Source organism: Chenopodium album, chromosome 21 (assembly GCF_948465745.1).
Source record: "Chenopodium album chromosome 21, dcCheAlbu1.1, whole genome shotgun sequence".
Lineage (NCBI taxonomy): Eukaryota > Viridiplantae > Streptophyta > Magnoliopsida > Caryophyllales > Amaranthaceae > Chenopodium > Chenopodium album.
In genome coordinates, this window is record NC_137854.1 from 40,727,843 (window position 1) to 40,754,948 (window position 27,106).

Genomic DNA, 27,106 nt, shown 5'->3' on the forward strand with positions numbered 1-27,106 from the left:
ATTGCTAAAAATCCGGTATTTCATGAAAGGACGAAACATATTGAAATTGATTTGCATTTTGTAAGAGATGCGGTTCAGGAAGGCCTAATTTCACCTTCGTATGTTCCTACGAAGGAGCAGCTTGCAGACATTTTTACCAAAGCCTTGGGGAAGGCTCAGTTCGAGACACTACTTTCCAAGTTGGGCATTCGAGACCTTCATGCTCCAACTTGAGGGGGGATGTTAAGATAAGATAGTATATCTTAGGGAATATATTTGTGATTATATTTTGTTATCTTTAGGTAGGATAAGATTTCCTAATTATTTCCTAAGGTAGATTATTTAGATTCCTACGTTGATTAGGTTTCTAAGATATGTGTATAAATATTTTACTGATGATGAATGAAGGAGGCAACACTTTGTGATTATCTTGACAATGTTTGAACCACTTAATAATGTTGGTAGCTCATTCACGGATTATGTGGACGGATATACCATGGCTTGGTCTCAATATTGGACACAACATCTATGTCACACGCGAATAATAACATAGGTGAGAAAGTGATACATTGCACTGCACCCTCCACACATCGATTGACCAAGCCAATGAGTGAAAACTCACCATGTATAGTGTATCGTATGTGAGTCAATAGATCGACTATGGTTAGCTCATACCGGCATTGGCATGAGGCCATGAGCACAATATCTGAGCTCCAATTTTCATCAGCTAATTATGAAAAAACTAGTATAGGATATAGAATGAAATTAAGGTTTAACTTTACTCTAGTGAATTAAATTAATGAATGTACTACATACACAGGTGTATTATACATTTATACTAGTGTGCTGTGTATGATTGAATAATTTGTTGAGAAGTTATAGGCCGGACGTACAGGAACAAAAAATATATTAAAGTGGCAAACAACTTTTATAAAGAATCCCAGAAATATTCAGTGTCATTATTACATTGAATTAATTTTTTTTTAATAAAAACCCACAAATCTCAAATAATTATTTGGCACTTGATATACAAAGTAGTTATGAAAAAGGAAAAACTTATCAGGAATAATATCATACAATTATATGAAATCTTTAATTCCCCTTTTTTTGTTTGACAAAGGTTTGTTATACTATGAACAATATATACAAGCCTACTAGGTATAGTTAACTTTGGCTTAATTTGTTTAAAATTTTGGTCATTCTATGAATTGAAGGAAGTATAATCATTTCATGATAATGTATATACAGAAGAAATGAAGAATAATTATGCACAATTAACACTATATCGACTGTAAAATCCATATAATCATTTGATTGTCATAAAAGATTTATCAATTACTTAGGGTCTGTTCATTTCAGATTATTTTCAGTTCAGTTCTTAATTTCCTTCTCTCATAAATTATTCAGTTCAGTTTAATTTAATTCAGCTCCAATAAGTTCTGTTCAATTCAGTTCACTTCAACTCAGTTAAACAATCAGAACAGGCCCTTAACTTCAATCTTTAGTTTATGTTTGAATTATCAAATGCATGCGAGGATCAGATTGAAATTACTCATGTTAGAATTTTATATATATATATATATATATATATATATATATATATATATATATATATATATATATATATATATATATATATATATATATATATATATATAACATTTTATTTGTTATCTCTTCTTTTGAATTTGTGGATTGGTCTCAGGTGAAAAGGGAAAGGAATCATTAATTCATTATTTAACTAGAGTACTCCCTCCGTGTTTTTTTAAGTGATACATATTGACCGGCACATAGTTTTAGGCAATTTAATTGACTTAAACAAAATAAGAGGTAAGTGGGGTAGTGGAGTATTAAAAAATTGTTAAAGAAAGATAGTGGGGTTAATAGTTTATTGAAAAGTAATATATGTGAGAGGAAAGATATAATAAAAAAGTAGTAGTGGGTTTGGGTGGGGACCATGAGAGGAGACAGATATAATATTTTAATGTATTGTTTTGCCAAAAAAGGAAATGTATCACTTAAAAAACACGGCCGGAAATGGAAAATGTATCACTTAAAAAAACACGGAGGGAGTAGTACATATCTTTCGGGGTTGAGGAAACAAGCTAAGGGCCTGTTCACATTTACTGAACTAAACTGATTGAAACTGAACTGATTGGAGCTGAACTGAACTAAACTGAACTGAATTGAGCTGAAATGAATATTTTATGAGAGAAGGAAATTAGGAACTGAACTGATTGGAACTGAACTGAACTAAACTGATTGGAACTGAACTGAACTGAAATTAAGTAAATATGAACAGGCCCTAAGTATGTATTAGCCATTGTCCTAACAAAGTATTGCTACATTATGGACAATTTGTCCTCTAATTAATACGGAGTATACTCCCTAGTTTTGTATCAAAACTAAAAAAAGTTGAGTGCGTGCATCAGTAATAAGCATAAATAAGTTGATATCATACTATCATAGGACACTAAGGGTTAATAGGTTATCCAAGTTCAATTCTGTAATTCACAACCGTAATAAATTCTAATACAATCACTTTTGTATACACCCGGTTTTCAGTAATTTACTGTACATCGAGTTCACTTTTGTCAAATTTAGTGTCACTTTTGTCAAATTTATCAATGATGCATAAATAGCTCTTATATGTCAGAGTAACTTTTGTGCGTTTTAGTATAACTTTTGCGCCTTTTACTGTCACTTTATAACGGATGTTCAATAAATCATTGAACATCCGTTTTATTTAAAAGTTTGTGATTCTAATAAGTCCAGGCAATCAAGATAAGCTATTGAATGTTCCTAAAACTAGGTGAATTTATGCACCCTCGAGTTTTAGTTATTGTTAAATTTCGAAAGAGTATGAAATGGGTCTGGGCAACACGAACAAGGAGGAGGAGAGTTAGATCCACAAACAAGGCTTTGGAGCTTCCATACTAAAATCAATTGGCAATAGTAGGAGTTACTCCTCTACCTTATAAAGTGGAACCACGGGAAATGATTTTGGCACACCCCCAATTAATTTTGGCACACCCTTATATGAGAGCACAGTTTTCTATGCTCTTCTCACATTGGGGTGTGCCAAAATCAATAAAGGGTGTGCCAAAATCAATTTCCTGGAATCACCTCTCCTCTTTCTCCAATGTGGGACACTCACAAGTACGTGATACACATTGGGTTCCAACAGTTATCTCAACTTAAAATATCATCTGATCCACGTTAGCTTCTAAGGCATAAATTTTGTCCCAAATATATCTAAATATAGATAATTAAATTAAACCTCCGAGTTTATATAACGACCTCCTCCACGGCATGAACGATGGGTTTATTTATTGCTGCATTAATAACGAACAATGGCATCAGATCAATATTATGAGCCCAAGTGCCTAGCCCTGAGCAGGAGGGCGTGAATAATTTTTGTTGCTCCCCTATATATTTTGTGGTTATGTATCTTTCGTACAATCGTACAAGATGAATATGCTTGCAGAAAAGTTCTGAAAATGGTCATTTGCTCTATTAATAGGCTTATATTATATGAGAGTGAGGGATAGCTTAAGTGGTTAGAGCTCCCCTCCCGGTCCCAGGTGATCCTGGAATCGATTGGAATCAACTGCAATCAGGATAGAAGCTCTAACCACATGTACATATGTTATCCCTCACTAAAAACAGAAATGAATGTACTAGTTAGTTGGGTTAGTGCACCAAAACTAGTTATGGGAATCATAAGGGTCGGGTTAATTCCAATTTGGCTGATATCGGTTCAATTCAGCTTGATTAGGACACGGTTGATTCATTATTGGGTCAATTCCAATTCACATTCAATCCTTTTTAGGTTTGGCAGAATTCGGGTCGAATGGATCAAATTTAATATTGAAATAAGATTTATTTTAGACCAGAGTAATTATTATTGAGTTATTACCTTTTTATCGAGTCACTATCAGACCATTCATATATCATTTTTCATATTGTATCATTAAAAGTTATTATGTTTTAAATTAGATTAGTTCTTATATCAGTTTTATGTTTTTTTTTTTTTTTTTTTTTTTTTTTTGGTGCAAATATATCAGTTTTATGTTTAGCCAAACTAAAATCAAATTAATCACGATGACTAACATAGCTATATATATAATAAGTAATGAACTAATGACAAATTTATAGATGATAGCCACATATGGTCGGGTTATGTTTTAAGTGAAAAAAAAATCAAAATGATTATGAAATAAACAATAATCAAAGTAATTTTGTGTAATTAAAAAATAGGTTAACGCTTATAAGATTAAATCGAGTATTTGTCGGGTTAATCTCAGGTTGGGTCAGTGGTGTCAGTTTGAATTCAACTCGGGTCAAATGGGTGTGGGAATGAGTTTTGATTGAGTCAAATTCATATTCAGGTTGATTTCAGCACAGGGCGATTACAAATCGAGGTTGGTCGTGAATTTCTGGGGTCAAATCAGGTTATATACCATTCGAAATGGATGATATTTTTTTGGGTCGAGTCGGTTTTAATACTTTTAGTGAGGAGTACATTTATTTTGAAACAGGGCGAAAGAAATAAAAAAGTTCTTATCAATATAATCAACTAGCTTAAATAGTTAGTTAAAATGGGATCAAATCTTGTTTATATCATTTGTTCCATAACTTCTCTCTTTACACCCAATTTTTATTTTATTTTAAAAACTTAAATCATAGGATTCATAGCCCTCCAAATCATGTAACATCATTAGTTATCCTTTTCTTTGTTATCTATCTAATTTAAAAATTACAAGAATCCAGCTTTTAGTTGGAAAAATGAGAGGTGGAAGAGCATTGCAAAGTGGGTTCAATGAAGAGAGAAAGTATGATCCCGATTCTCCCGCTTTTTCTGGATGACCCGAATTTGTAGCTTAACCCATCCCCCATCTTTCACTCACTCTTTTTAAACTCGCTTTATCTTTAATAAATTACTCCCTACGTTTCTAAATAATTGTATTTACTCGCTAACAAATTTATACCCATTTTTCCGTTTAACAGTGTGCTTGTCTCTCATCCCAGATTTTTGGATTTCGTTTTGTTACACTCAATCTCGTATTTCCTTTTCTGGGTATTCTTTTAATTTTTTATAATCATTCTATTTTTTATTTTAATTTAATTATTATTGAATGATTTACTTGGGTTATTATGGGTATACATATTAATTATTTATTGTGTGTGTTGACATTATAGTTTGTATTATCATGTTTATGAAAAAGGGTAACAAAATATGTTGTTTGGATTAGGATGAAAACATCAAGGATGGATTTAAATAAAAAATAAATCAACGTTTTCATGGCAAAATTTTCAAGTGTAAATTGGGTTTAAATCTCAATGATGATGATATAACAGGTCAAGTTGACAAGGTGGCTTTTAGAATTCGAGATTTAAAAAGGTTGTTAACATATTATCATCTCATTACTCAACAATATTGGTTGTCAAGATTAAGGTAGATGTTAGATTGGTAACATTTAAAATTCGCCTTTTAAAGGGTTGTTCTTGTTGTATCATCTCATGACTGGACTAAGCAGCCTTCTGGTTTATAGGTTGACAACTTGACAAGGTTAAGGGAGATGTTAGATTGGTAACATTTAATTTAAAGAGTTGTTCTTATTATATCATATCATGGACTCGACAATGTGGCCTTTTGGGTTTCATCATCTTATGACTTGACAAATGAGTTTGTTTTCATCATCATCTTATGACTTGACAATGTTTTCATCATCATCTTATGACTTGACAATGTGGCCTTAAGGCTTTTAAGTTGAAAAGGTTAAGATACATGTTAGATATTGGTACGACTAAGCACATACGAAGTATGAAGTAATATTTAATTTATATAGAACTCGCCTATTCTTGAAGGTTGATTTCATCATAATCTTATGACAAGCTAGGTGGCCTTTCCCACTTACAATGTGGTTATTGCTAGCAAGACAAATCCTCAACTCTTGTTCGACCCTTGACTATGTTAATTTCATTTACGGATACTAGCCTCTCTGCTATCGGAGGGATAAGGCTAGATAAATCAGCACAGGATTGTTGTTAGATGCATTGGGATAATGTCATTGTGTTCATGTCTTTCTTGGTTAGCTCATCTTGTGGTGCATTCAGAAACATGGATTTTTAATGGGAACTGTTGATTAAGTCATATGAAATGTTGATGTATTGCAGCTTTCTTTGTTAATGGATGGTTGGAGTTAAGCATTTTAACTTCAGGGAAACTAATATTCATGGTAAATGATGCAGGATGGGAAAGGTTAAGCTGGATATAAAAAGATTAGAGAATGCAAGCAGCCGTCAAGCCACTTATTCAAAACGGAAACATGGAATCCTGAAAAAGGCGCAAGAGCTGTCTATATTGTGTGATATAGACCTTGGCCTTGTCATGTTCTCACCGGGTGGCAAACCTAGTTTATGTTGTGGAAAGCACAGGTACCTACAGTTTATGTCAAATTTGGTGTATGCAATTTAGCAGTCATTAGTTATCGTGATCACATACTAGGTTTGCTTGTTGCCCTCTCTCTGTGAGAATTATTGACCAAATTATGATAGTTTATAGTTGGCTTGATCAATTTGGTGTGTTTGGTGTTTCTGGTTTATGCAGAAAGGCCTATCACTCTATCCTCTTGTTTTTTGACAACCTGAATTCATTGTGTATTCTTATAATCATCGAATAGAAGTGTTAAGCACTTTTAGTAACGAGGGAGTTATGAGCTTTGAAAGACCTTTGTTGCATTAAGCTTGTAACAGAACTTTACAGTTGAGGTTTTATGGATCTTTTGACTTATGACAATTTAGTAACCTAATGACCTTCATTCTATATTCCTATAGTCGTACTTTATAGGTTGGATCTTCTATTCCATAGAAACAGAACGGAAGAGTTACACTGAAGTTTTTATGTGAGCATATCAGCATCCATACAGCAAAAGTAATTTTGTTATTGGCTTGAATATAAAAATTATAGATGCTAATTTACAAAAAGAATAAAAATATTAAAAGGGTTGCGAACAATTTTCTGATCAAATTCCTGCATATGTGGTCAATTGGAGTTGTGCATTGATAGTACAAAAGCTAAGACAAAACATACAGAACAGATAATTTGATGATGCTAAAACAGAAAGTAGGACACTCAGAGTAGCCTTTGTGTGCTTTGACATACAATTCTTGTTTTGCATTGATGCTACAATTATTAATGCGCTTCTTGTTTGAAGAAAAAAAACTTGCTTCTCATAAATCTTTACACTGTTAGTCTGAGGTTTCTCAGACTGAAATAATCAAATCACTGTTAATAAACTTTGCTATGGAGCGGATTTTAGATTGTAATTACTTGGATTCTGAGCACATATTTTCTTATTTTGCAGCATCGAGGAGGTTATTGCAAGGCTTAATCAGTTACCTCCACAGGAGAGGACAAAAAGGTATGAATCAAATGTTTGTCAAATTAATAATTAAGTTAGTTACATACTAACCTACCTATCTTTCCTTGTTCTTTGAACTGAAACAGAAAGCTGGAAGGTCTTGAAGTAAGCCTCTCATCCAATACACTTCAACTGTTGATTTTCTTAGTGTTAATCAACAACTGCTAGCTTTGCCTGCTTAAGAGCTTTATGTTTCTTCTTTGAAAGTCTAGGCACTGAAGAAAGCATACAGGAAGAAGTCAGAACATGATGTGAATATAGAAGATTTTCTTGATTCAAGGTACAATCAGATTTTTCTTGTTTTCCTATGCTGATTCGCCTTTCTAATTTCTACGTGTTTTCTTTTCCTTCACCAGTAAACCAACAATTAAGGTATGCATGGAACCCAGGTACTCAGTGATTTATCTATGATATGATCTGCACACATTTTAATATTTGAACCAGGGTCGGTTCTTTAGAAAATTGTTTTCCACAGGATGTGACTGACCGGGCTTCTAGACTACAAACAAGATTAGCCGAGATCCATGAAAGACTATGGTAATATTTCAAACATCCTTGCACTGCTTCTGGATGTATATTGTTCAGTGCATTTTTTTTAAATGTTGCATTTATCTAATTTATGAAATTGCCTTTAGGTATTGGACGAACCCTGATTGTGTCAGTGATTTTGGACTTCTGATGCAAATGGAAGATTCACTTGAGAAGTCACTTGGCCAAATTCAAAGGGAAAAGGTAATCCTCCTCCACTAAGAACTCATGTTTTCCTTGACAAACTCTAGATTAAGTAGTTAATACTCGAAAAAAAATTGCAGGAAAATTTTCAAAAGAGGCGTCATTTGGCCTTGGAGAATGAGGTAATGCTTTCCATTCATATGCTTTCCATTCATATTGAAAAAGCCACAATAATTGCTTGTTATCTATCGTTTCGCAGTTAAAAGAGAGCATGCAGCTACCCTTTCAACCAAATGGTGGACATCTTCAGCCCTTATTATGGACTCCAAGTGATAGTTTTCAGCATATGGCTCTAGCTCAGGAGCCAAAGTTACCTACCCAAAGGTCAGCCATAGTCTGAATAACTTTTACTAAGAAACTCACATTTTTTTTGTGTAAAGCTTTTGATTTACAGCCCAGAAATTAATTTTGGATAATCAATGCATGCCTTATTGTAGGTCTACAATATGCACAAATTTTACTGTCAATTTAGAACCAGTTATTTGCATTTGTGAGATATCGATTGATAATAATCCAAATCCATTACATTTGCATTGCCAGGGATATAGAGAGCTGCACTGGTTCTACTTCTGGCAGCTATTTTGGTTGTCCAAGCACAAGTAGTAAGTCAGAGGCAAACAGCCCCGGCCAACTAAGTGGGATAGACAATATTGGTCAGGATGCATTTCAGGGGCTTCAATTTGGCGGAATGTATTCATATCTTCCGTATGGCCTCAATATGCCCGGTGATAATGGTAATCTTCAGGCTATGCTAGGTTTGGACCAACGACAAAACAGTCATGTTTATGATGCTGGTAAGAATTATCAGCAAACCTTCCCGTGCCATGACACCAGCAATAATTTTCCACCAGATACTCCTGCTGATTTTGGATATGGAGACCTTACTAACTACCAGGTATTTTCCGTCTTCTCCCTGATTTTGTTTTCCACCTTCATTCAGACAAATTTTTCATTTTAACACCATCTCCCTGCTCTTCTAATTACTGTATATTTTTCATTTTGCTGGCAGAAATCAGTTGTTCATGCTCCTGCAATGCCATCTATGTACGAAAGAATGACCGGAGATTCCAATCACCTACTATTCGACAATACTCCTAACCATAATACTTGAGTAGTTGACATTCTTTCTGATCCTACTCCTTATTTACTATATACATACAACTCTACCATGGGCGATTGTACACCCCAATATAAGTGAATGTTGCTGAGGTTATTTGAACCTCGAGCACTTCTGTATTAGATGAATAAATTTGCATCATAGTTTATAGAAATGGATGAATAGCCAACTCTATATTATAATCTTTCAGACTGATGTAATCACTACATAAAGCATCAGCTATAGGTAAACTGCACCCAAACTGAAAGTATAGTGTAAAGAATTGCTATTTGCATAATATAAAGAAATACATTTGGCATTTTCTACTTGATACTTCCTAGTAGTAGTAAACTGATGGAATGATGGATGCTAAGATATGATGAATCCAGATTTCATTTTATTCTTAGTAGTGAACTGATAGGAGTGAACCACATTGGAAATTCGGAATCTCTGTTTAATTAAGTGAAGATACACAAGTGGAAATACATTTGCCCATGCATCCGAGATGAAATAGGTTAGGCCTTCACTATAGTTCTGAACTGAAAGTGTTAACTCACATTATAAAATCTCCTTAATTTCTATTTGGAAAAACAAAAAAAATATTACATTAGCAACTAGCAGCATGTTCACACCTAAGAGTGCACGAGAAATACTTAGCTGACATAAAACTCAAAGCAAGGTTCTCATAAGCAAGGAAATTACTGTCATACATACATATAACGTAGAAACATGGCAACAAGAAATTCCACAATCATGAAGGAAATACACTGTAATATAACTTAAACAAGAGGTACATACTACTTAACTGCCTTGTACGTGCTCCGTTGCAAGAACAGCTTAACCTTCTCTCACAGCGTAGTCACAGCTTCATTACTGCAATGAGGCGAGACAAGGCTCTCAAAGTATCTCCCTCCAACACCAATTTTACCAGGAAAGCCATGAACTACTATATCCTTTAAAGTCCCTTCTTTCATATTGTACACCACAATTACCTCATTAGTCCTCCTACAAATCATCATCACCATTTGTTCCTTCCCCAACAAACACAGAGGCCTAATCTCGGAATCAGAGTACTTGATTGGGATTTTAGTCCATGATTCCTTGACACCATATTCTTTCATCATTGCAACAAATAAGTTATGACATGTATCGGAAATACATGAAGGAAAAGCACAAAGACACCCTCCAAGTTCGACAAGGTCATCAAACATAAACTCGTCAAACATAAACTCTTCATTACTGTTATCAGAATCAGAAACTTCAGAATCATCTGATTCAGACTCCTCACTGTCAGCCTTGTCAGTATCAACCAAACTCGAAAGCGGCACTTCGTTAAACTTCTCATCCACCAAATCAAATGCTGCAATAACAAATGAGCGATCAGACCTCATAGCAACCCAATGGATATACCCATCAACAAAAACCGCAGAGGTGTCCTCGAATGGAAAATGTTCGAACGGTGAATCATCAACTCTCTTCCAAGTACCATTTCTAACAGAATAAACATGAACAAACATCTGAGCATTAAAAGTTTTTTCAATACAAGAAATCACAACTACCTTATAATCATCATTAACTGAATCATAACCAAGTCCAAAAGAAAGATGTTTAAGATCAAAAGGCAAGCTCAAACTCGGCATTTCCTTAATCTCTCTTGTAGTTGGATTAATTAGCAGCAATTTGTTGTCATCATCAGAAACTAAGATCAACCCATCACAAGAAGCCAATCGATGATAAAAGAAAGTAAAACGATGATCATCAAAAGTTAGTTTTTTAGCAAAAAGGGTAATTTCGTCGAACAGGTGGTGGGCATTATTCAACTGGGTAGAATAGAGTGAGCCAGATTCAGGGGAAAAAAGGATGAGTGATTCTTCTGCAATTGGGCGATGTTTGGTTCGATGTAGATGGGTTTTGATGAACTGGGGTTGGGATAGAAGAGATCTCCATGACTTTGATGCGCATCGAAATCGACCAATTGATTTTGCAGGTAACCTTGACATTATCTCTACTATGATTTCTTCAGGAAACATCTTCAATTCTTCTTGTTCGTTTTTTTTTGTTTTTTTTATCTTTTTTCCCAGACTTGTAAAGAACTAGAATTCAATGTCATTTTTTATTTTTTTGATTAGCATGTATACAGACTACACACACACAAAGATACATACTGTATTGCATCAACGTGTAACATGATGGATCAATATTTGGTCATATTCTAATGTTAGTCTGAATATTTCCAATTCGATATACTACATCCGTTTCATACTATTTGCAACCATTAGACATATTTCACTCACTTGTCAAATCGTTGCAAATAATGTGTATAATCATCCTATTGATCATCTAATTTTGATTGTATTTTTTCACTGCTTTGTACATAAAGTATATATTTTCAAGTAGGCGCTTGTTAAATTCATTTTAATATGTATGACGGTAAATACACATAAATAAGATACATTAGTATGGTTTGGTATGAATGAATTTTATTTTGTATGCGTTGACTGAGATATATAGAGAAATAAACCATGCTCAATTTGTTACTGAATCGTTTTGAATAAATGCATTTTGTATGTAATTATGTATTCAAGTAAAATTGTTGAATGGCTTTCCATACTTCAATTGGTAGATGGCTAGGTTTCATCAATGCTTGGATCTAGCAACGCGCATGGTACACAGCTGCATACTCTCACTAGCCATGACTGTATAAATGCAATCAAGCTACTGCCAGAGCTTGTACTAATTAATGTTTGATCTGTTCATCTTTATTTATGCTGTCAATGAATGTATGGAGCTATGCCAGTCCTTCGTTGAGGTCGAGGTTGCAGCCACAGCCAGGCCATATCAAGGACTGTTTCTTATCTAAATGAACAAATTGCATTCATTAATTTGCTACATCTTTAAAAATTACCAATCTTCTTAATTAACAGTAAAAAAAATTTCCCTTGAATTTCTATAAGACGGAACTGAAACTGCAACTTGAATTCTCAAATGTGCAGCACAAGAGGTACAACTGAACAATACGAGTTATTTTCACACTTCATATAGTTCACAATGACGTTCTTACAAATCACCTAAAGAGGACTTGTTATGGCATGCCCAACTTTTACAGAAATTACTAACATGACTGCGTTTCTGTGTATAGTACTAGTATAAAGCATACCAAACCACATACGTAGTACATTATTTTTATTTAACACTGCATTATTTTCACAGTTACATTAGAGTGCAAGAGAAATACTTTAGATAATATAAAACTCTTAAGAAAATGTAAATAGTAGCGTGACTAGAAATGATGGAAGAACAACTTTGTTTCAAAGAAACTAGGCAACAGGCTAGAATTCCCACAATCAAGCAAGAGAAACACATTACTTAGCTGCCGTGTGCTCTGTAGGAATTTAAGCCTAACATTCTCCTACAGCTTAGTTACTGCTATGAGGCGAGACAAGGCTTTCCATGAAGCTCCCTCCAACACCAAATCTCTCCGGAATGCCATGAACTACAATATCCTTGACAGTTTGTTCTTCCAAATCGTACATCACCAATGTCTCACCAGTTGTCTGCTCGTCCAGCACCAGCACCATTTGTTTGTTTCCCAACAAACACAGAGGTCTAATCTCAGCATCAAAGTTACTTGTAAATATTTTAGTCCAAGATTCCTTGACACCATATTCTTTCATCATCGCAACAAATATCTCATGACATGTGTCCGAAATACTTGAAGGATAAGCACAGAGACATCCTCCGAGTTTAGCCAGCTGATCGAACTCAAACTCCTCACTATCAGCATCTGAAAGTTCTTCAGAATCATCTGACACAGACTTGTCATCATCATCCAAACTAGAAAGTGGCACTTCATGAAAGATCTCTTTTGCCAAATCAAATGCTGCAATAGCATACATATCATCTGAAGGCCTAAAAGCTACCCAATTGATATATCCATCAATAGAAACCACAGAAGTGTCCTTAGATTCACTATGATCGAACGGAGAACTTTCAACTCTCTTCCAAGTACCATTTCTAACAGAATAAACACTAACAACCATCTGAGCATCAGCACTGCCACTATGAGAAATCATAACTACCTTATAATCATCATTAACCGAGTCATACCCTAGTCCACAAGTAAGAGGATTAGGAGCATAAGGCGAGCTCGGTAATACCTTAATCTCCCTAGTAGTTGGATTTATCAGCAAAAACTTCTCTTCCTCATCTCTAACTATGGCCAACCCATCACAAGAAGCTAACTGTAAAGAGGAATGGGAAAAATGGTGATCATCAAAAGTAAGCTTTGTAGCTGAAACGGTGGTTAATTCGTCGAAAAGGTGGGCATTATTAAACTGGATAGAATAGAGGCAATGAGAATCATGGGAAACAAGGATGAGTGATTCTTCTTCTCTAGGAAGAAGTTTGGTTCGAGTCAAGTGGGTTTTGATGAACTGGGGTTGGGTAAGAAGAGATCTCCATGGCTTTGATGCACATCGAAATCGACCAACGGATTTAGCAGGTAGCCATGAGAATATCTCAACTATGATCTCATCTGGAATCATTTTCAAATTTTCTTGTTCAGCTTTTTTTGCAGACATTGTGTAAAATGCTTGAATTCTTTGTTCAACTATCAGTTTTTATTTATATATTTGTTGACAGCAAATTTGCACTAAAAGCAGAACATGTTAGACAGAGAATTCAGATCTGCTTGCTTGAACATTGGACCAACTAATTGTTTACTAGCACTTAAAAATGCATTGTTATTATTTTATTGGTTTTTTTTTTTTTTTTTTTTTTTTTTTTTTTTTTTTTTTTTTTTTTTGCTGTTATTGTAAAGATTAGTGTTACTGTTGACTTTTGCTAAACAAAGTTCTTTTTCAAACCAAAACATCAGTAAGAATGGAAAACACAACACAGATTGAAATAAGTTGTTTACATAGTACCAGAAATGCATCTTTTGCTGCTTTTTCAATTATTGTTTAAGGAAATACCAAAGAAAACAAGAGAGCTTGTTATATACATTCGGGTGTACCGTACACCCATGAATATTTGTTCTCATTTTTATGATTGTTTTTCATTTTATCATCAAATGAAGAACAATAACTATACGATACACCCGGGTGTATATAACAAATTCTAAGAAAACAGGCCTACAAAAGGGTTTTATTTTGTCACTGATAAATCCCTGTCTTGAATTATTCAGCAGCATCAATTTTTTTTTTAACCTGTTTTACTTAAAAAAGGGCAACCCATCTTCATATCAGCAGCAGAACCTTCCACTTTTGTACCCTTCATAAGAGCACTAAGAAGCTCGCCGCGATCATAAAAGAACTCGACTTTGATTATCCTCATCTGCTCATCCACCTATTTACAAACACAAAACATGCCAAATTATGAAAAACCAAGGATGATTTTTTAGGTTGGTCCAACTTTAGTAGCCTAACATAGTAAGATGTCATATCAAAAAATTACCTCAAAAATAGCACACCCAAATAACTCAACTAGTTCTCCAGTAGGAGGGTGGCCTTTGAAAGGACCTTCCATGTAAGCCCAATGCCTGAACTTATAAGCAATCACCGGTGGACCCGAGTAGACTTGGAGGATCTCAAAGGCGAACCCTCGAGGGAATGCAGTTCTGAAGAGATGGTGAGATGATTCTCTAGTCTCCTTTGTTGGGTCATACAAGCGTAATTCCTCTGGTAATGAAGTTTGTAGAAACCCATTATATCCTCCACCCATTTCGCCTAATTCCTTCAATGTTAGCGCCTTCCTTCCTTTCATTGTAGTTGAAGATCATAGAATATTATTACTCGTCAAACAAACCATAAGAGGCAAAACTTTGAATATCTATGTAAGGTTATAGAGCTCCCTCTTTAGGTGCACACCATGCACCAATCAATCAATCATTATGGTGCGAAGTAGTTGGAAAATGTTATCGAATATGACCTTAATTTTCAATGCACATATTTGGGCAATATTAATTTTCAATTATGTATGAAAAGTTGATATTTTAAAACTAAACATTAATACAAAACTACAAAATCCATGTGAATACTATGATCAAAGTTTTTAATCTTTCAAGCAATATTCTAATGTAACAAACAAAAAAGAACAGATTGTAATATTTAATTATCTGTAAAAGAACCTTAATACTCTGTATTTTTCTTGTAGTCTATAGTAATATTGAGATTATATGTTGTATTTTGACTGACTAAATGATTTCAATGAAAAGAATTATACAAGGCGAGAAGTGAGGTAGAAATGTGATACCATTAACGCTAAATGTATATTTGGAAGCATCAATGGATTTATAGTCCTGGGGATTTGCCTTATGGAAGAGTTCCATTTCCATTGTCTTCACAAGATTTTGCACTTTCTCTTCTAGTGAACCAGCCAGCCATATCTTGCAATCACAAAGATTTAAACATAAGATACACGGCCGACTTGAGTGTAAATTACCAAGTAAAGAATACAGCAATTTTTATATGCATACGCGCACACATAATGTTCATTATTTCAAATATGTAATCATAAACTATTTAATACTTCATCCGTCTCAATTTACTCGATATTAAAAGGTCCAGGGTAGCTAGTCATGTGTTAGGTTCTTTGGACAACACCCCTAATGTTTTATTTAAAGGGATAATCAAGTTCAATCACAAGCATCATTCAGCATACCAAGTCACCAAAACCACAAGCATTATTTGCTAAATAAATAATGCTTGTGGTAAATGAATAGCTAAATAAATAAAATGTTATGATAGAAATAGTTGTTTAATCTTTCATTTTTTTAGATTTAATTATTGTATTAGTTACACTATCTCAATATAGAACGTTTTCTTTTTAATTATTCTATTGATTAGTTGCCTACTTGCCTCTAGACATTATTGACCTAATTTTCCGGTTTGAATTATTTCAAGTACTACATTCATATGATTGGTGTTTCAAAATATTCACTCATCTTTTTTCCGGTTTTTCTAGAGTTGGATTGGGTTTCTGGGGTTAGAAATATTTCATGTTAAATTGGCTCTGTTTAAATGGGTCGGATTTTAGATCAAATCCGAGTCAACATATCAATAATTTTTTATACTCGTATGATCGTATCACTTTTTCAAGGATAAGGGAATCCCCACTGCACGCTCATAATTGTGGACTAGCAATCCTAACTGCAAGTAGTACTTGGTACAACTTGCTATAGAGCTGAATAACATGAGTTGATGGACATAATAACATATACTCCATAGTCCATACTACGTACTACCTCTGTTTCATATTATTTGCAACGATTTGACATAAAGTAGAGAGAAAAAATGTCTAATCGTTGCTAATATATTAAATGGGGGTAGTAAATGATTTGTTAGGAGGAAATGAAGAAAGAAAGTTACCTTAGTCCTGCCTTCTTCAAAGAATTTGTCGACGACATCGAAATTAGGAGGAGCTCCAAACACCCATGTTGTGTGCTTCTCACCTTCTCCATACATAAAAGAACGGTACTTGTCTACTTTCTCGCTTGATGACTCCATTTTCTGTATGTAGTAGAAGACTACTACGTTTCAGGTTTATATAATGGAGTTGTTAGACTTATCACCAATCAGTCAATTGATTCAGCTTACAAGAACAAATCATGTGTTTCTTTACTTTTTTTTTTTTTTGGAACCTTGTTGAATTCTTTGTACCATATCAAATTGTTTACTACTACGTAAAAGATTCCATAGTGTACCTTTCTAAATCCTTTTTTATTTGTAGTGTAATTGTTAATTTGTCCATAAAGATAATTTCGATGAAGCTGACTAGAGAACGCTAGCAGCCGCTTGCTCTCAAACACAGGATACTGAAAAGTCATTTAGGGTGTGACTCGATTGGGGATAAAATTATTTGTATCATTGTATGTAGTTGGTATATAGTTAACCGTTGTCCTAAACTTTAGCACGTATAAATCAATCAATAACTATATACTAAAAGACACACCAGCAAAGACACGTGTCATCTCCTGGTGTGTCCTTAGTATTTTTTTTATTTTTTTTTTATTTTTTTTGCTGAATAAATTGTTATTATTAAGGAAACAAATCTTACACAAAAATATTTTCGTAATCTTATATAATTACTTAAAGTAACATATTTTGACATATCTTCAATACAAATATTTATAGCTAAAAAAAAAGTACATTCCACTACAAGAATGTATCATATTTATTGTTTTTTCAAAAAATGGTTTATATAGTTATTTATTAGAATTCATAATTCTAATACAAGATATTTATATAAAATCAATATTTATAGAAAATTGACAACGTATATTTTATTATCCCTTTGATAACTAATTGTCATAATCATAATCAATAACGATAACGATAACAATAACAATAACAATAACAATAACAATAACAATAACAAAAACAATAACAATAACAATAACAATAACAATAACAATAACAATAATAATAATAATAATATTCTGTCAATAATAATCTACTGTACATATACTAAAATAGAGGAACCTTAACTAAAATATTACACACGTCACTATTCATTACAAATCTCCTACAACCAATAAAATTTATTTCTCATACATTTCAATCTTTATATATTATTTCATATTTTTACAACACATTATTTTATATCTAATACGTTTTTTCGTCTTAATCAAAATTTGTCAACTATATTTTCAGTTATGTTTTGGTTTATAAAAAACCTAATTAGAATGATACGAAGTATTACAATTATAAGTTAATAATGGTTACTGAAAATTACCGTGCATGGTACGGGAACTAACCTAGTATTGTCCTATTTCCCACTTTGCCATATTCGCATAGTCCTTATCACTAAACCAAGTTCTACTTGGTTTGTATATGAACTTTGCAGTAGAGGTGTCAATTCAGATGATCGGATTGGGTCTGATGAGGTCGGGTCGGGTCGGATAAATTTATAAAGTCGAATCATACTAAATTTCTATGTTCACAAGAGTCCAAATCTAAATCGGATATTTTCAGAACGGTTTCTGATCGGGTCAGGTGTGCTTTTGACACCTCTAGTTTGCAGTACACAAGTCATCGATAGTCATACACATTAGGTGAAGCTTCTGTTCCTTTCCAATAGCTTGTTAACTTGTTTTGGCTACAACACAATGCAAGCTACTCTTTTTTTTTTCCTCTCCAATTGTGTAGCTTGTAGTTGGGCATTTAACTCTTATTGCAAGCATAGATATGCTCCGGGCTTTTGTGTCCTTGATCCCATATTAGAGCAACTGCAACAACAACGATATCCAAATTTTGATTCATGTCCATAAGATGTGACTAAGTTTTATGTTGGCTGCCAGATACCTACCGCAACTCTCCTCCTTTACCCAGGCTTGCCGGCTTGAGACCAGCAGTGAATGCCACAAAGTGACACTCACCGGTGGTGAATACTAAGTGGCACTCATAGGCGGAGTTATATTAGAGCTACTGCAATTGTGAAAAATAACCATGCGAAAATGAGTTAAATGCACAGCTACAAACTGGCCATTGGAGAGCCCAAAAAAAGCTAAAACAGCTTGTCAGCCATTGTACCCCAAACAAGCTGCAAGCAAGCTCCCTGAGAGTGTGATTCATGTTTGTATTACTCCAAAAATCCAAGAATTGAATCACACATGCATCATTGCCATTTGCGACTATCTACAATAGGTGCTTATGAGCAGCCACAATCAAGTTTACAAGGTATGAATAACTAAGATATGGTGTTACGCTGGTGGTTTGTTGCTCTTTGTCATCAAAGGCAGGTCTACCTAGGCATGGGCACAAACTTCTGAACAGATGCAGTAAGTTTTCAGTCTGTAGATTGAGTATAATCATGAATACAAACCTTGTGTTTTTGGGCATCCATTATTGACAATAGTTATAAATTCATCCATGTCATCTACCATACTAGAATAGCAATCAACAAACCTCTTCAAGTATACACAATGATTGACGCTTCAGAACCTTACTTGACTTGATGCGTAATGAATCTGCCATAGGAAAAGAACCACATCAAGATACCACACATTGTAGCAAGATTTTAGTCACAAATTTTACGATATAATCTAAATTTCAGTTTAGTTCAACTACAATACAAATAACTAGAGCAAGATTTACATCGATGGTAGTATTTCATTTTTTGGAGAGGATTCAGTTAGAGGGGAAAGAGAAGGTTATTTTTTAAAAAAGGAAAAAAAAAAAACACTTTTACTCTAGTTTTTTTCAAAAATATGCATAAAAGGTCTTGGTCTACCACTCTACCCTACAGAATTATCCAATATAAAAAGACCAGATACCATATTTCGTTGAAACTACCTCTCCATTTGTCAGCAACAAGACTGCAGACATCTTGATCACCATGTACACTATGAAAGCAGACTTTACATTGCTAGCTCTAATTCCATTCTCAGTAGCTGTATGTCAGCGTGATTCTCTCGTATTCTGCTGATTCTTGCCAGTTTCAGACCTGGGTTTTGCTACTTCTACAAATATTACCCTGCCATCAAGAAACTGATAGCAGAAACAGTTAATAATATAAAACAACATTGATTGTTCAAATGTGCCTCGAAAACGGAAGAAGTCGCTGAGGCCAGGTTTGTATACTTAAGTGAAAGCAAGAAATAAACTAGCAAAATAAATTATATTAGTCCCATTTTCAACCACATTGTATGATGTATCTACATCTATGAAGCACGGGATCAAATTAAAAGAAGATAACCTGCTAAGTGCTAACAGCCATAACAGGTTAGCTATGCTTTTGCTGCACTTGCTCAGCAGAATGCAGCACTAAGAAAATAGCCATTCTTTCAAAGGAAACAAACACACGTATGTGGTTGAAGACCCAAAACTTAATAGATGTTGTGCTATGAGCCTGTGTGCCACACGCAATAATCAATAAGGGGGTCGCCAAAATGTTGAAATGGTCTAATAAATTAAAAAAATGCAAGTATTTAATTAAAACTACAAGAAAATTGAAGGCATGTGCAATTGTGCATCATCACTCAAAAGTCAAAACTGTAAGAAACAGCAGGCTATATGAAGGTAGCAAGCAACTACATAAAACATTCCAAGCTTTCAGTTGTGCATCAAATTAACTAAATAACAGGGACTATACTTCGAGACATATGGATGTGGCTAAACAACAAATTTGGGATGTCCTGACAATTACAAAAAAAATTTAGCAATTCGTCAATTATTTTCCATTAAAACAACCCACAAAACATATACTAGGTCTCTATTTGACTAAACAAACTTGGAAGATAAATCATCCTAGATTAAATAACAACAAAGATTACACACACATATGTATACATTTCCAAACAGAAATATCCCATATAAAACACCATTAAAATAAGTATATGATTGCAACAACAACAACAACAAGCGAAATTTGTATAGTGATGTGCTCTTTCAATCATATTTAGAACAAGTAGTCAAGATTTTTCATTTTTGTAGCCTAGCATATACAGGGACATGTTCTTCAACTTGATATCATGATCTTTTTTTCTAGGTCACTTGAAGATTGCACAAGATACTCTGCAGCAGAGAATGTAGCTCACTAAAATAACTCAAGTACCTTGTGGTCAGTCAATATGCGGAGCAAAGAATATTACTACCAACATATATTCGGACAGGTTCACCCACTCTGCCTAACTTAAAGTAAGCCTAGCGTATGCTCTTGGGATAAAAGAGTTGATACATGAGTAACCCCAGTGATCTACATTTGTGGCTGTAAACAGGATCTAGTTCTATCTTTAAGGTATCAAGTCAAGAATAAAAGTTATAAGCTACCATATGGCATTAATTGGGTTAGTTCTGTAGAAAACCAATAGTGTACATCAGCTACAGTATTATACTTGGGAACATAGGTATTCTACAGTATTCTATAGTAGAAACAGCATTGACAGTACACCGCTGTCCTTTCATACCATCACCAAACTGATAGTTGAATAGGAAAATATGACCCTAAGAAGTCCTACCAGGTTCTCACTTGTTTCTATGACAAAAAAAGAAGTATAGCCATAAAATCTTTAGGTAATTAACCATCAAAAGATATAGAACAGTACACATCTCACATTCAAACCTATTGGTGTTCTCCTAATAGCATTGAAAAGGTATTTACAGGAGTACGTACCTTTCCATGCATTCCTTCAATGGCATTCATAGACTCCTCTTCAGTTTCATAACGGAGGAAAGCAAAGCCCCTCGGTCTATTGGCGATTTTATCCATTACTAGGTTAACTGCAGTAAATTCAGGGATAAAAGACTTCAGAATCCAGTGGAATAAGTAAAACTAAATGCAAAATTGCTGGTTGATGCCCAGGTTTATAAACATTTTTTTATTTATAAAAAAAAAAAAAAAAAGGACAGGTTTATAAACATTTATAATTAGTCACCTTCCACTAGTTGGCCAAACTTTTGGAAAGCATTTCGCAAACTTTCTTGAGTAGTGCGAAATGAGAGACCTGCACGCAGCAGCATACATTAGGCCACCAGTATGCTTTGATATTATTTACTATAGAAAAAAGGGGGGATTACGACAAGCAGCCCACAAATTATATTAACAATTGCTAGAAATATTAACCAGGATAATAAGTTGTTTATCACAATACAAAGAATCAATAATCATGGGACTCAAATCCAATCATTAAGACAAACCATACTCAATTCCTTTCAAGTTGGCTCATCTACGAATCTACGATTGGCATGTTTCCCATCTCTTTGATTGATCAGTGTTATGCCATGGTTGTTACTCAAACCCAACATCGCAAATTATTTACCAGACACATTCATTTCCTCGGTCCTCATACTGAAGAAGTTAGTTTGAGGACCAAGCTACCCCTGGTTTTCACTATTGTTGTCATTGTGTGATTTGCTTCAACTTATCATGGCCAGGCTCAATTCAGATAATAAAAAAGAGAGGAAAAAAAAAAGCCATTTTCTTGGGTGGCTGTCAAAAGTTGCAAATATATCTTAATTACTGACAGAAGTTTGGAGCTTGATTTTCCTTTCTGCTTGGAAAAAAGAAAGTCGCTTTTGACTCCTAGTTAACAAATAGTATTCTAAACTCCTTGATATTATTAACAAACCTATGTATTTAATTACTTCGTGCAAGGAATTTATATACCTTTGCTTCATACAAATCCCATTTCCATAACTGAATGCATTAATAGTAATAGTAAAAAGAAAAAGAAAACTCAAGAAAACCTAGGTATCTATTTAAATATAGGAAACTAAGCATAGATTCATGTGATAAAATACTATAATCTTATAACAAGTAGTGAAAGCAGCATCTAGGTAAATATATTGCACTGTTATCTAACAATGATGAAACCATCCCTCATCCTCTAATGCCAACTTGAAAATTTTGCAACTAAAACACTGACAAAATTGTACCTTAAACACTAGTGATTCGAAACTCAGAAATTGAAATTTGATTATTAGACAGCAAATAACAAAATTCAGAAGAAAAGTCATTATTAGACAACAATAACAAAGAAATGTATCTAATTTTATTGCTGAAAACATTCAGACATTTCAAAACTCCAAAAATTGAAATTAGATTATTAAACTGCAAATTAGACAATCTAAAGCCACTTGATGAAGCATGAAACGCAATTCCAATTAAAGTGACAAACAAATTTAAAGAGGTTTGTGCATGTAGCAATCTAGAGACTACAAGGGAAGAGCAAGCACTAACCACTAACATATAACCTGGTAGTCATAGATGAAGTAGAACTGGATGAAGAAGAGACACAAGCCATGACATATCGATGACATGAGGGCACTCTGCCATGGTTGTTGACATGTGAATAAAGAGAAGCAATTTGTGAGTGACAAAATTCAGAAGAACAATAGGAAATAAGCTGAGAACAATTTTTCTTTATTGGTGATCTTTGTTTCCAAGCATCTTTCGTATGTGATGTGATGGTACAAGGAGAAACGAGAAAGCTTGTTGCCAGTGTCATGCTGTCATCTGAAAGAAACATGCCAAAGTCACCTCTTTTATGTGCATGTAAATACAAGTATGGCAACTCCAATTGAAATAACACATCCAACTCTTCACAACAAAAAAATAAAATACATGAATGAAATTTCATGCCTTACATAAAGATAACCATTTATTTTGCATTTGAAGGGTGTAGCACAATGATACAAGGCACTAGCAGTTGATAATTGCTCTGTTTATTGATCATCTCAATGATCAAAATTGCATTTAAGAACAATATCGACAATAGGCCAGCATGGATACAACTGTTGCATTGGCACGACTCACAGTGATCTAAATCCCAACTTACTGTGTGTTTATGAAAGCGTTCAATTATTTTTTACAATGCATAATTGTTCATCTCATCAAAAAGGAGAGCTCATTGTATTATGAAACAAGCTTCTCTTGCAGGAGCAGTTTTCAAAGTCAAATAGCAAATAGCAAAAGGGGTCAACTCACCAAAACATCAAGTGCAATACAATGGTTCTGCCAGATGGTTGCAAACTACTCATTACTAACTAACCAGTTAGTGAGGATTACACAGGTTATGTTTGCTGCTTCTACGGAATTTCCAGTAATTTATCGATCCTAGTGACTGAAAAATCTAAGTAAATTGTAGTGAACATACTTGATTCACTCAAGTTCACTTGTATCTATTAGGTAGGTACATCGGAATCAAACTAATCGAGTTTAATGCCAGTGACTCCTCCTTCATTCAGTCTAATTCACTTGTATCCCTAGAGTGGGTTCATACTTGATACAAACGTTTTCTGTTTATACCATTTTTGATATTGCATTTGTATATTCAGTCACAAAGGCTGAATCACAAAAGTTGTACATTGAAACCAATATATCACAACACAAAACTCTATAAATACGGCTAATCGATGAAAGTTTCAACATACAACATTAGTGATTCACTATATGACATTTGCAATCCAATAATCAGAAAACGATATAAACAAAAGAACGTTCATACTCGGTACAACCTAGGAAATTCCCGTACTTCCTAATTTAGTAAAAATATGTTCGTTGTTTCAATAAATGTTTGACATACAGCTAGCAAAAGCCTGATTTGTTTCTCTGAATATAATCAAATTCAAACAATTGCTAAAAACCCAAAAATTAATATAATTAAGCAAGGCATTTACTTTACAGGTTTTTCTATTAAACCTCAATAATTGATTTCTACAAAATTAATGCCAATTAAACCTCAAAGTTGCATTTTCTACAGAATTACTGCCAAATAAACCCCTTGAATTTCAACCTCAAATTACTTAATTTTGATTTCATAAAGTTAAGCAATGAAATTTTCTTCAAAAAAAAGTTAGCAATGAAATAATACAATTATAAGATAAAAGTTTATTTACCTAGCAAGTAACTGAGATTGAATTTGTAGAAAATTTAGAATACGCCCAGAATCCTTTCCTCTGAAAAATCTTATTTGATCTTCAATTTCTGAATTTGGAGTTGGAGGAAAGTTTCCAAGTGCTATATACAGCCGAAGATAATGTTCAATCCATCAGCCCAGATCACTTCTATATGAGCCCAGGAAGACGGCCCAACATCCCTAGAGGCCCAAAGTGCATTCGCCACATGCATTTTACATTTTTTAATGCTAACATAATTAGTAAAATAGCAAGTGAACTGCAAATCCCAAGTAACGAAAAAGTCCATTAACATTTCATACCCGTACTATCACAAATTAAATGACCTACATTAGCTATCCAGTTAGATGTCCGATTTGCCTCTTGTAAAATACTACGTAGGTCATATGCTCCAATTATCAAATTTGGTGAGAAGAGTGCAGATGTCCCTAATAATAAGTTGAATCTGATAAGGAATCACCAAGTGCCCTTGATAGTTGATGACAGGGAGATTATCGCCCTCAACATGAATATTATTTATCCCAAGCTCAAGGGTCAAAAAAAAAAAACCCCTTTGTGAAGAGTTGTCGTCTTAGCGATGAGGACTTTGGTGTCAAGTAACTTAATTTAGGCATTGCAGTGGGTATTCTCGAACACCCCCAAGCTTAGACGTTTAAATTACAATATTTGTGAGCAGGTAAAATGAGGATCGAGATTAACATTTTCTTTACAACTTAAGAAATACACCCTTAGGGCCTATTCTGATTTATTGAACTGAATTGAACTGAATATTTTACGAGAGGAAGAAATTAGGAACTGGACTGAACTGAACTAAACTGAACTTAAGCTGAAGAGAACAGGCCCTTAGCTTTGTGATTGATTTATACCCGAAATAACAATTAAGGTTTATTGTTTATTTATCAAACATGGGTACCAATACATTTTTTGAAAACCAAGGAATACATAGTTAAAATTTGGTTGGTTATTTACTTACTTTCATTTTTGAAAGTGTTGCAATTTATATAAGAGGGGAGCCGATATAAATTGTTGCAATTACAGTGTATGAAAACTAATATGAAGTGTTTAATAAGGGTGCTAAATAAATTAAGCAACGTTATGGTCCATTATTAACAAACAGACAATGTGATAAATGAGAGAGGAATAGAAAATAATTGGAATAGAATTGCTTGCCTTCTCATTGAAAATAATTGGGAATATATAGAGTTACAAAGATATCAGGAATTAACTAAAATATAAAAGATAAATATAAGGAAATATTCTATCAAATCTCCTAATATACGATAATATCTCAATACCCCCCCTCAAGTTGGAGCATGGGGATCAAAAATGCCCAACTTGGAGAGAAGATAATCAAATTGTGCTTTCCCAAGTGCCTTTGTAAAAATGTCAGCAAGCTGTGAAGATGTCGAAACATGAGAAGTAGATAGCCATCCCTCAGTAATAGCATCACGAACAAAGTGACAATCGATCTCAATGTGCTTTGTACGTTCATGAAAAATCGGATTCTTTGCAATGTGCAGAGCTGCCTCATTATCACAAAATAACTTAATTGCCTTTGGATGTTGCACGCCAAGACTCAATAACAAAGCCTTCACCCATTTTATCTCTTTAGAGCACGAAGACATGGACCTATACTCGGCCTCCGAAGAAGAGAAAGAAACTGTTGGTTGCTTCTTAGTTTTCCATGAAATAGGAGATTTTCCAAGAAAAACTAGCCAACCAGATAAAGAACGTCGAGTAAGAGGACAAGCAGCCCAATCTGAATCACACCAACCCTGCAGAGTTAAATCACAATCAGAGCTTAATAAAATACCCTGTCCAGGAGTCCCTTTCAAGTATCGAACTACCCTCATTGCAGCATCCCAGTGTTCACTACGAGGTTGCTGCATAAACTGAGTCAAAATATGAACTGAATACGCCAAGTCAGGGCGTGTGACAGTAAGATAAATCAATCGACCAACAAGCCGTCTATAGGACTCTGGATCAGAGAGAAATTCGCCGGTGGCCAATCCCAATTTGTGATTTTGCTCCATGGGAAAACCACTAGGCTTTGCTCCTAACAAGCCTGTCTCAGAAATAATATCCAGAGTATATTTTCGCTGACACAAGAATAAACCTGCAGAGCTACGAGCCACTTCAATCCCCAAAAAATATTTCAAAGGACCTAGATCCTTCATCTTGAAACAGTCACATAAGTAGGCCTTAAAAACAGTCAATGCAGCGGAATCGTTCCCAGAAATAATCAAATCATCAACATACACTAAAACTGTAATCTGAGTATCACGAGTAGTATGAGTGAATAAAGAATAATCAGAGTAAGATTGTTTGAAACCATATTGTTTTAAGGCTTTGGTGAGTTTAGCAAACCAACATCGAGGTGCTTGCTTCAAACCATAGAGAGACTTTTTCAATCTGCAAACCAAAGAAGGATCCGAACTCTGAAAACCGGGTGGTAATTTCATGTAAACTTCTTCATCCAAGTCACCATGAAGAAACGCATTATGAACGTCCATTTGGTG

General features: G+C 34.2%; 5 protein-coding genes across 5 annotated transcripts; 1 reads left to right on the forward strand and 4 right to left on the reverse strand.

Annotated features, from left to right (window-relative positions):
- Positions 1 to 4,767: 4,767 nt before the first annotated feature.
- LOC145600849 (agamous-like MADS-box protein AGL30) lies at positions 4,768 to 9,304 on the forward strand. The gene is made up of 12 exons (XM_081656705.1): positions 4,768 to 4,792; positions 4,990 to 5,059; positions 6,235 to 6,420; positions 7,350 to 7,406; positions 7,493 to 7,511; positions 7,619 to 7,686; positions 7,763 to 7,778; positions 7,882 to 7,943; positions 8,042 to 8,138; positions 8,338 to 8,462; positions 8,679 to 9,033; positions 9,142 to 9,304. Exons 1-12 carry the CDS (start codon positions 4,768 to 4,770, stop codon positions 9,247 to 9,249), a joined length of 1,188 nt encoding a protein of 395 aa, XP_081512831.1. The 3' UTR covers positions 9,250 to 9,304.
- A 588-nt stretch (positions 9,305 to 9,892) lies between these two features.
- Positions 9,893 to 11,351, reverse strand: LOC145602789 (F-box/kelch-repeat protein At3g06240-like). Its single transcript, XM_081658943.1, has one exon. The coding sequence runs from the start codon at positions 11,262 to 11,264 to the stop codon at positions 10,083 to 10,085; it is 1,182 nt and encodes a 393-aa protein (XP_081515069.1). The 5' UTR covers positions 11,265 to 11,351; the 3' UTR covers positions 9,893 to 10,082.
- Positions 11,352 to 12,597: 1,246 nt separating this feature from the next.
- Positions 12,598 to 13,998, reverse strand: LOC145602434 (F-box/kelch-repeat protein At3g06240-like). Its single transcript, XM_081658624.1, has one exon. The coding sequence runs from the start codon at positions 13,812 to 13,814 to the stop codon at positions 12,651 to 12,653; it is 1,164 nt and encodes a 387-aa protein (XP_081514750.1). The 5' UTR covers positions 13,815 to 13,998; the 3' UTR covers positions 12,598 to 12,650.
- Positions 13,999 to 14,116: 118 nt separating this feature from the next.
- On the reverse strand, positions 14,117 to 16,763 carry LOC145602435 (pathogen-related protein-like). The gene is made up of 4 exons (XM_081658625.1): positions 16,602 to 16,763; positions 15,487 to 15,619; positions 14,689 to 14,990; positions 14,117 to 14,580 (listed from the first exon to the last, which is right to left on the reverse strand). Exons 1-4 carry the CDS (start codon positions 16,737 to 16,739, stop codon positions 14,437 to 14,439), a joined length of 717 nt encoding a protein of 238 aa, XP_081514751.1. The 5' UTR covers positions 16,740 to 16,763; the 3' UTR covers positions 14,117 to 14,436.
- A 2,245-nt stretch (positions 16,764 to 19,008) lies between these two features.
- On the reverse strand, positions 19,009 to 24,703 carry LOC145602128 (organelle RRM domain-containing protein 2, mitochondrial-like). The gene is made up of 6 exons (XM_081658289.1): positions 24,570 to 24,703; positions 22,912 to 23,187; positions 21,608 to 21,676; positions 21,346 to 21,452; positions 19,527 to 19,721; positions 19,009 to 19,201 (listed from the first exon to the last, which is right to left on the reverse strand). Exons 2-5 carry the CDS (start codon positions 23,177 to 23,179, stop codon positions 19,632 to 19,634), a joined length of 534 nt encoding a protein of 177 aa, XP_081514415.1. The 5' UTR covers positions 23,180 to 23,187; positions 24,570 to 24,703; the 3' UTR covers positions 19,009 to 19,201; positions 19,527 to 19,631.
- Positions 24,704 to 27,106: the final 2,403 nt, after the last annotated feature.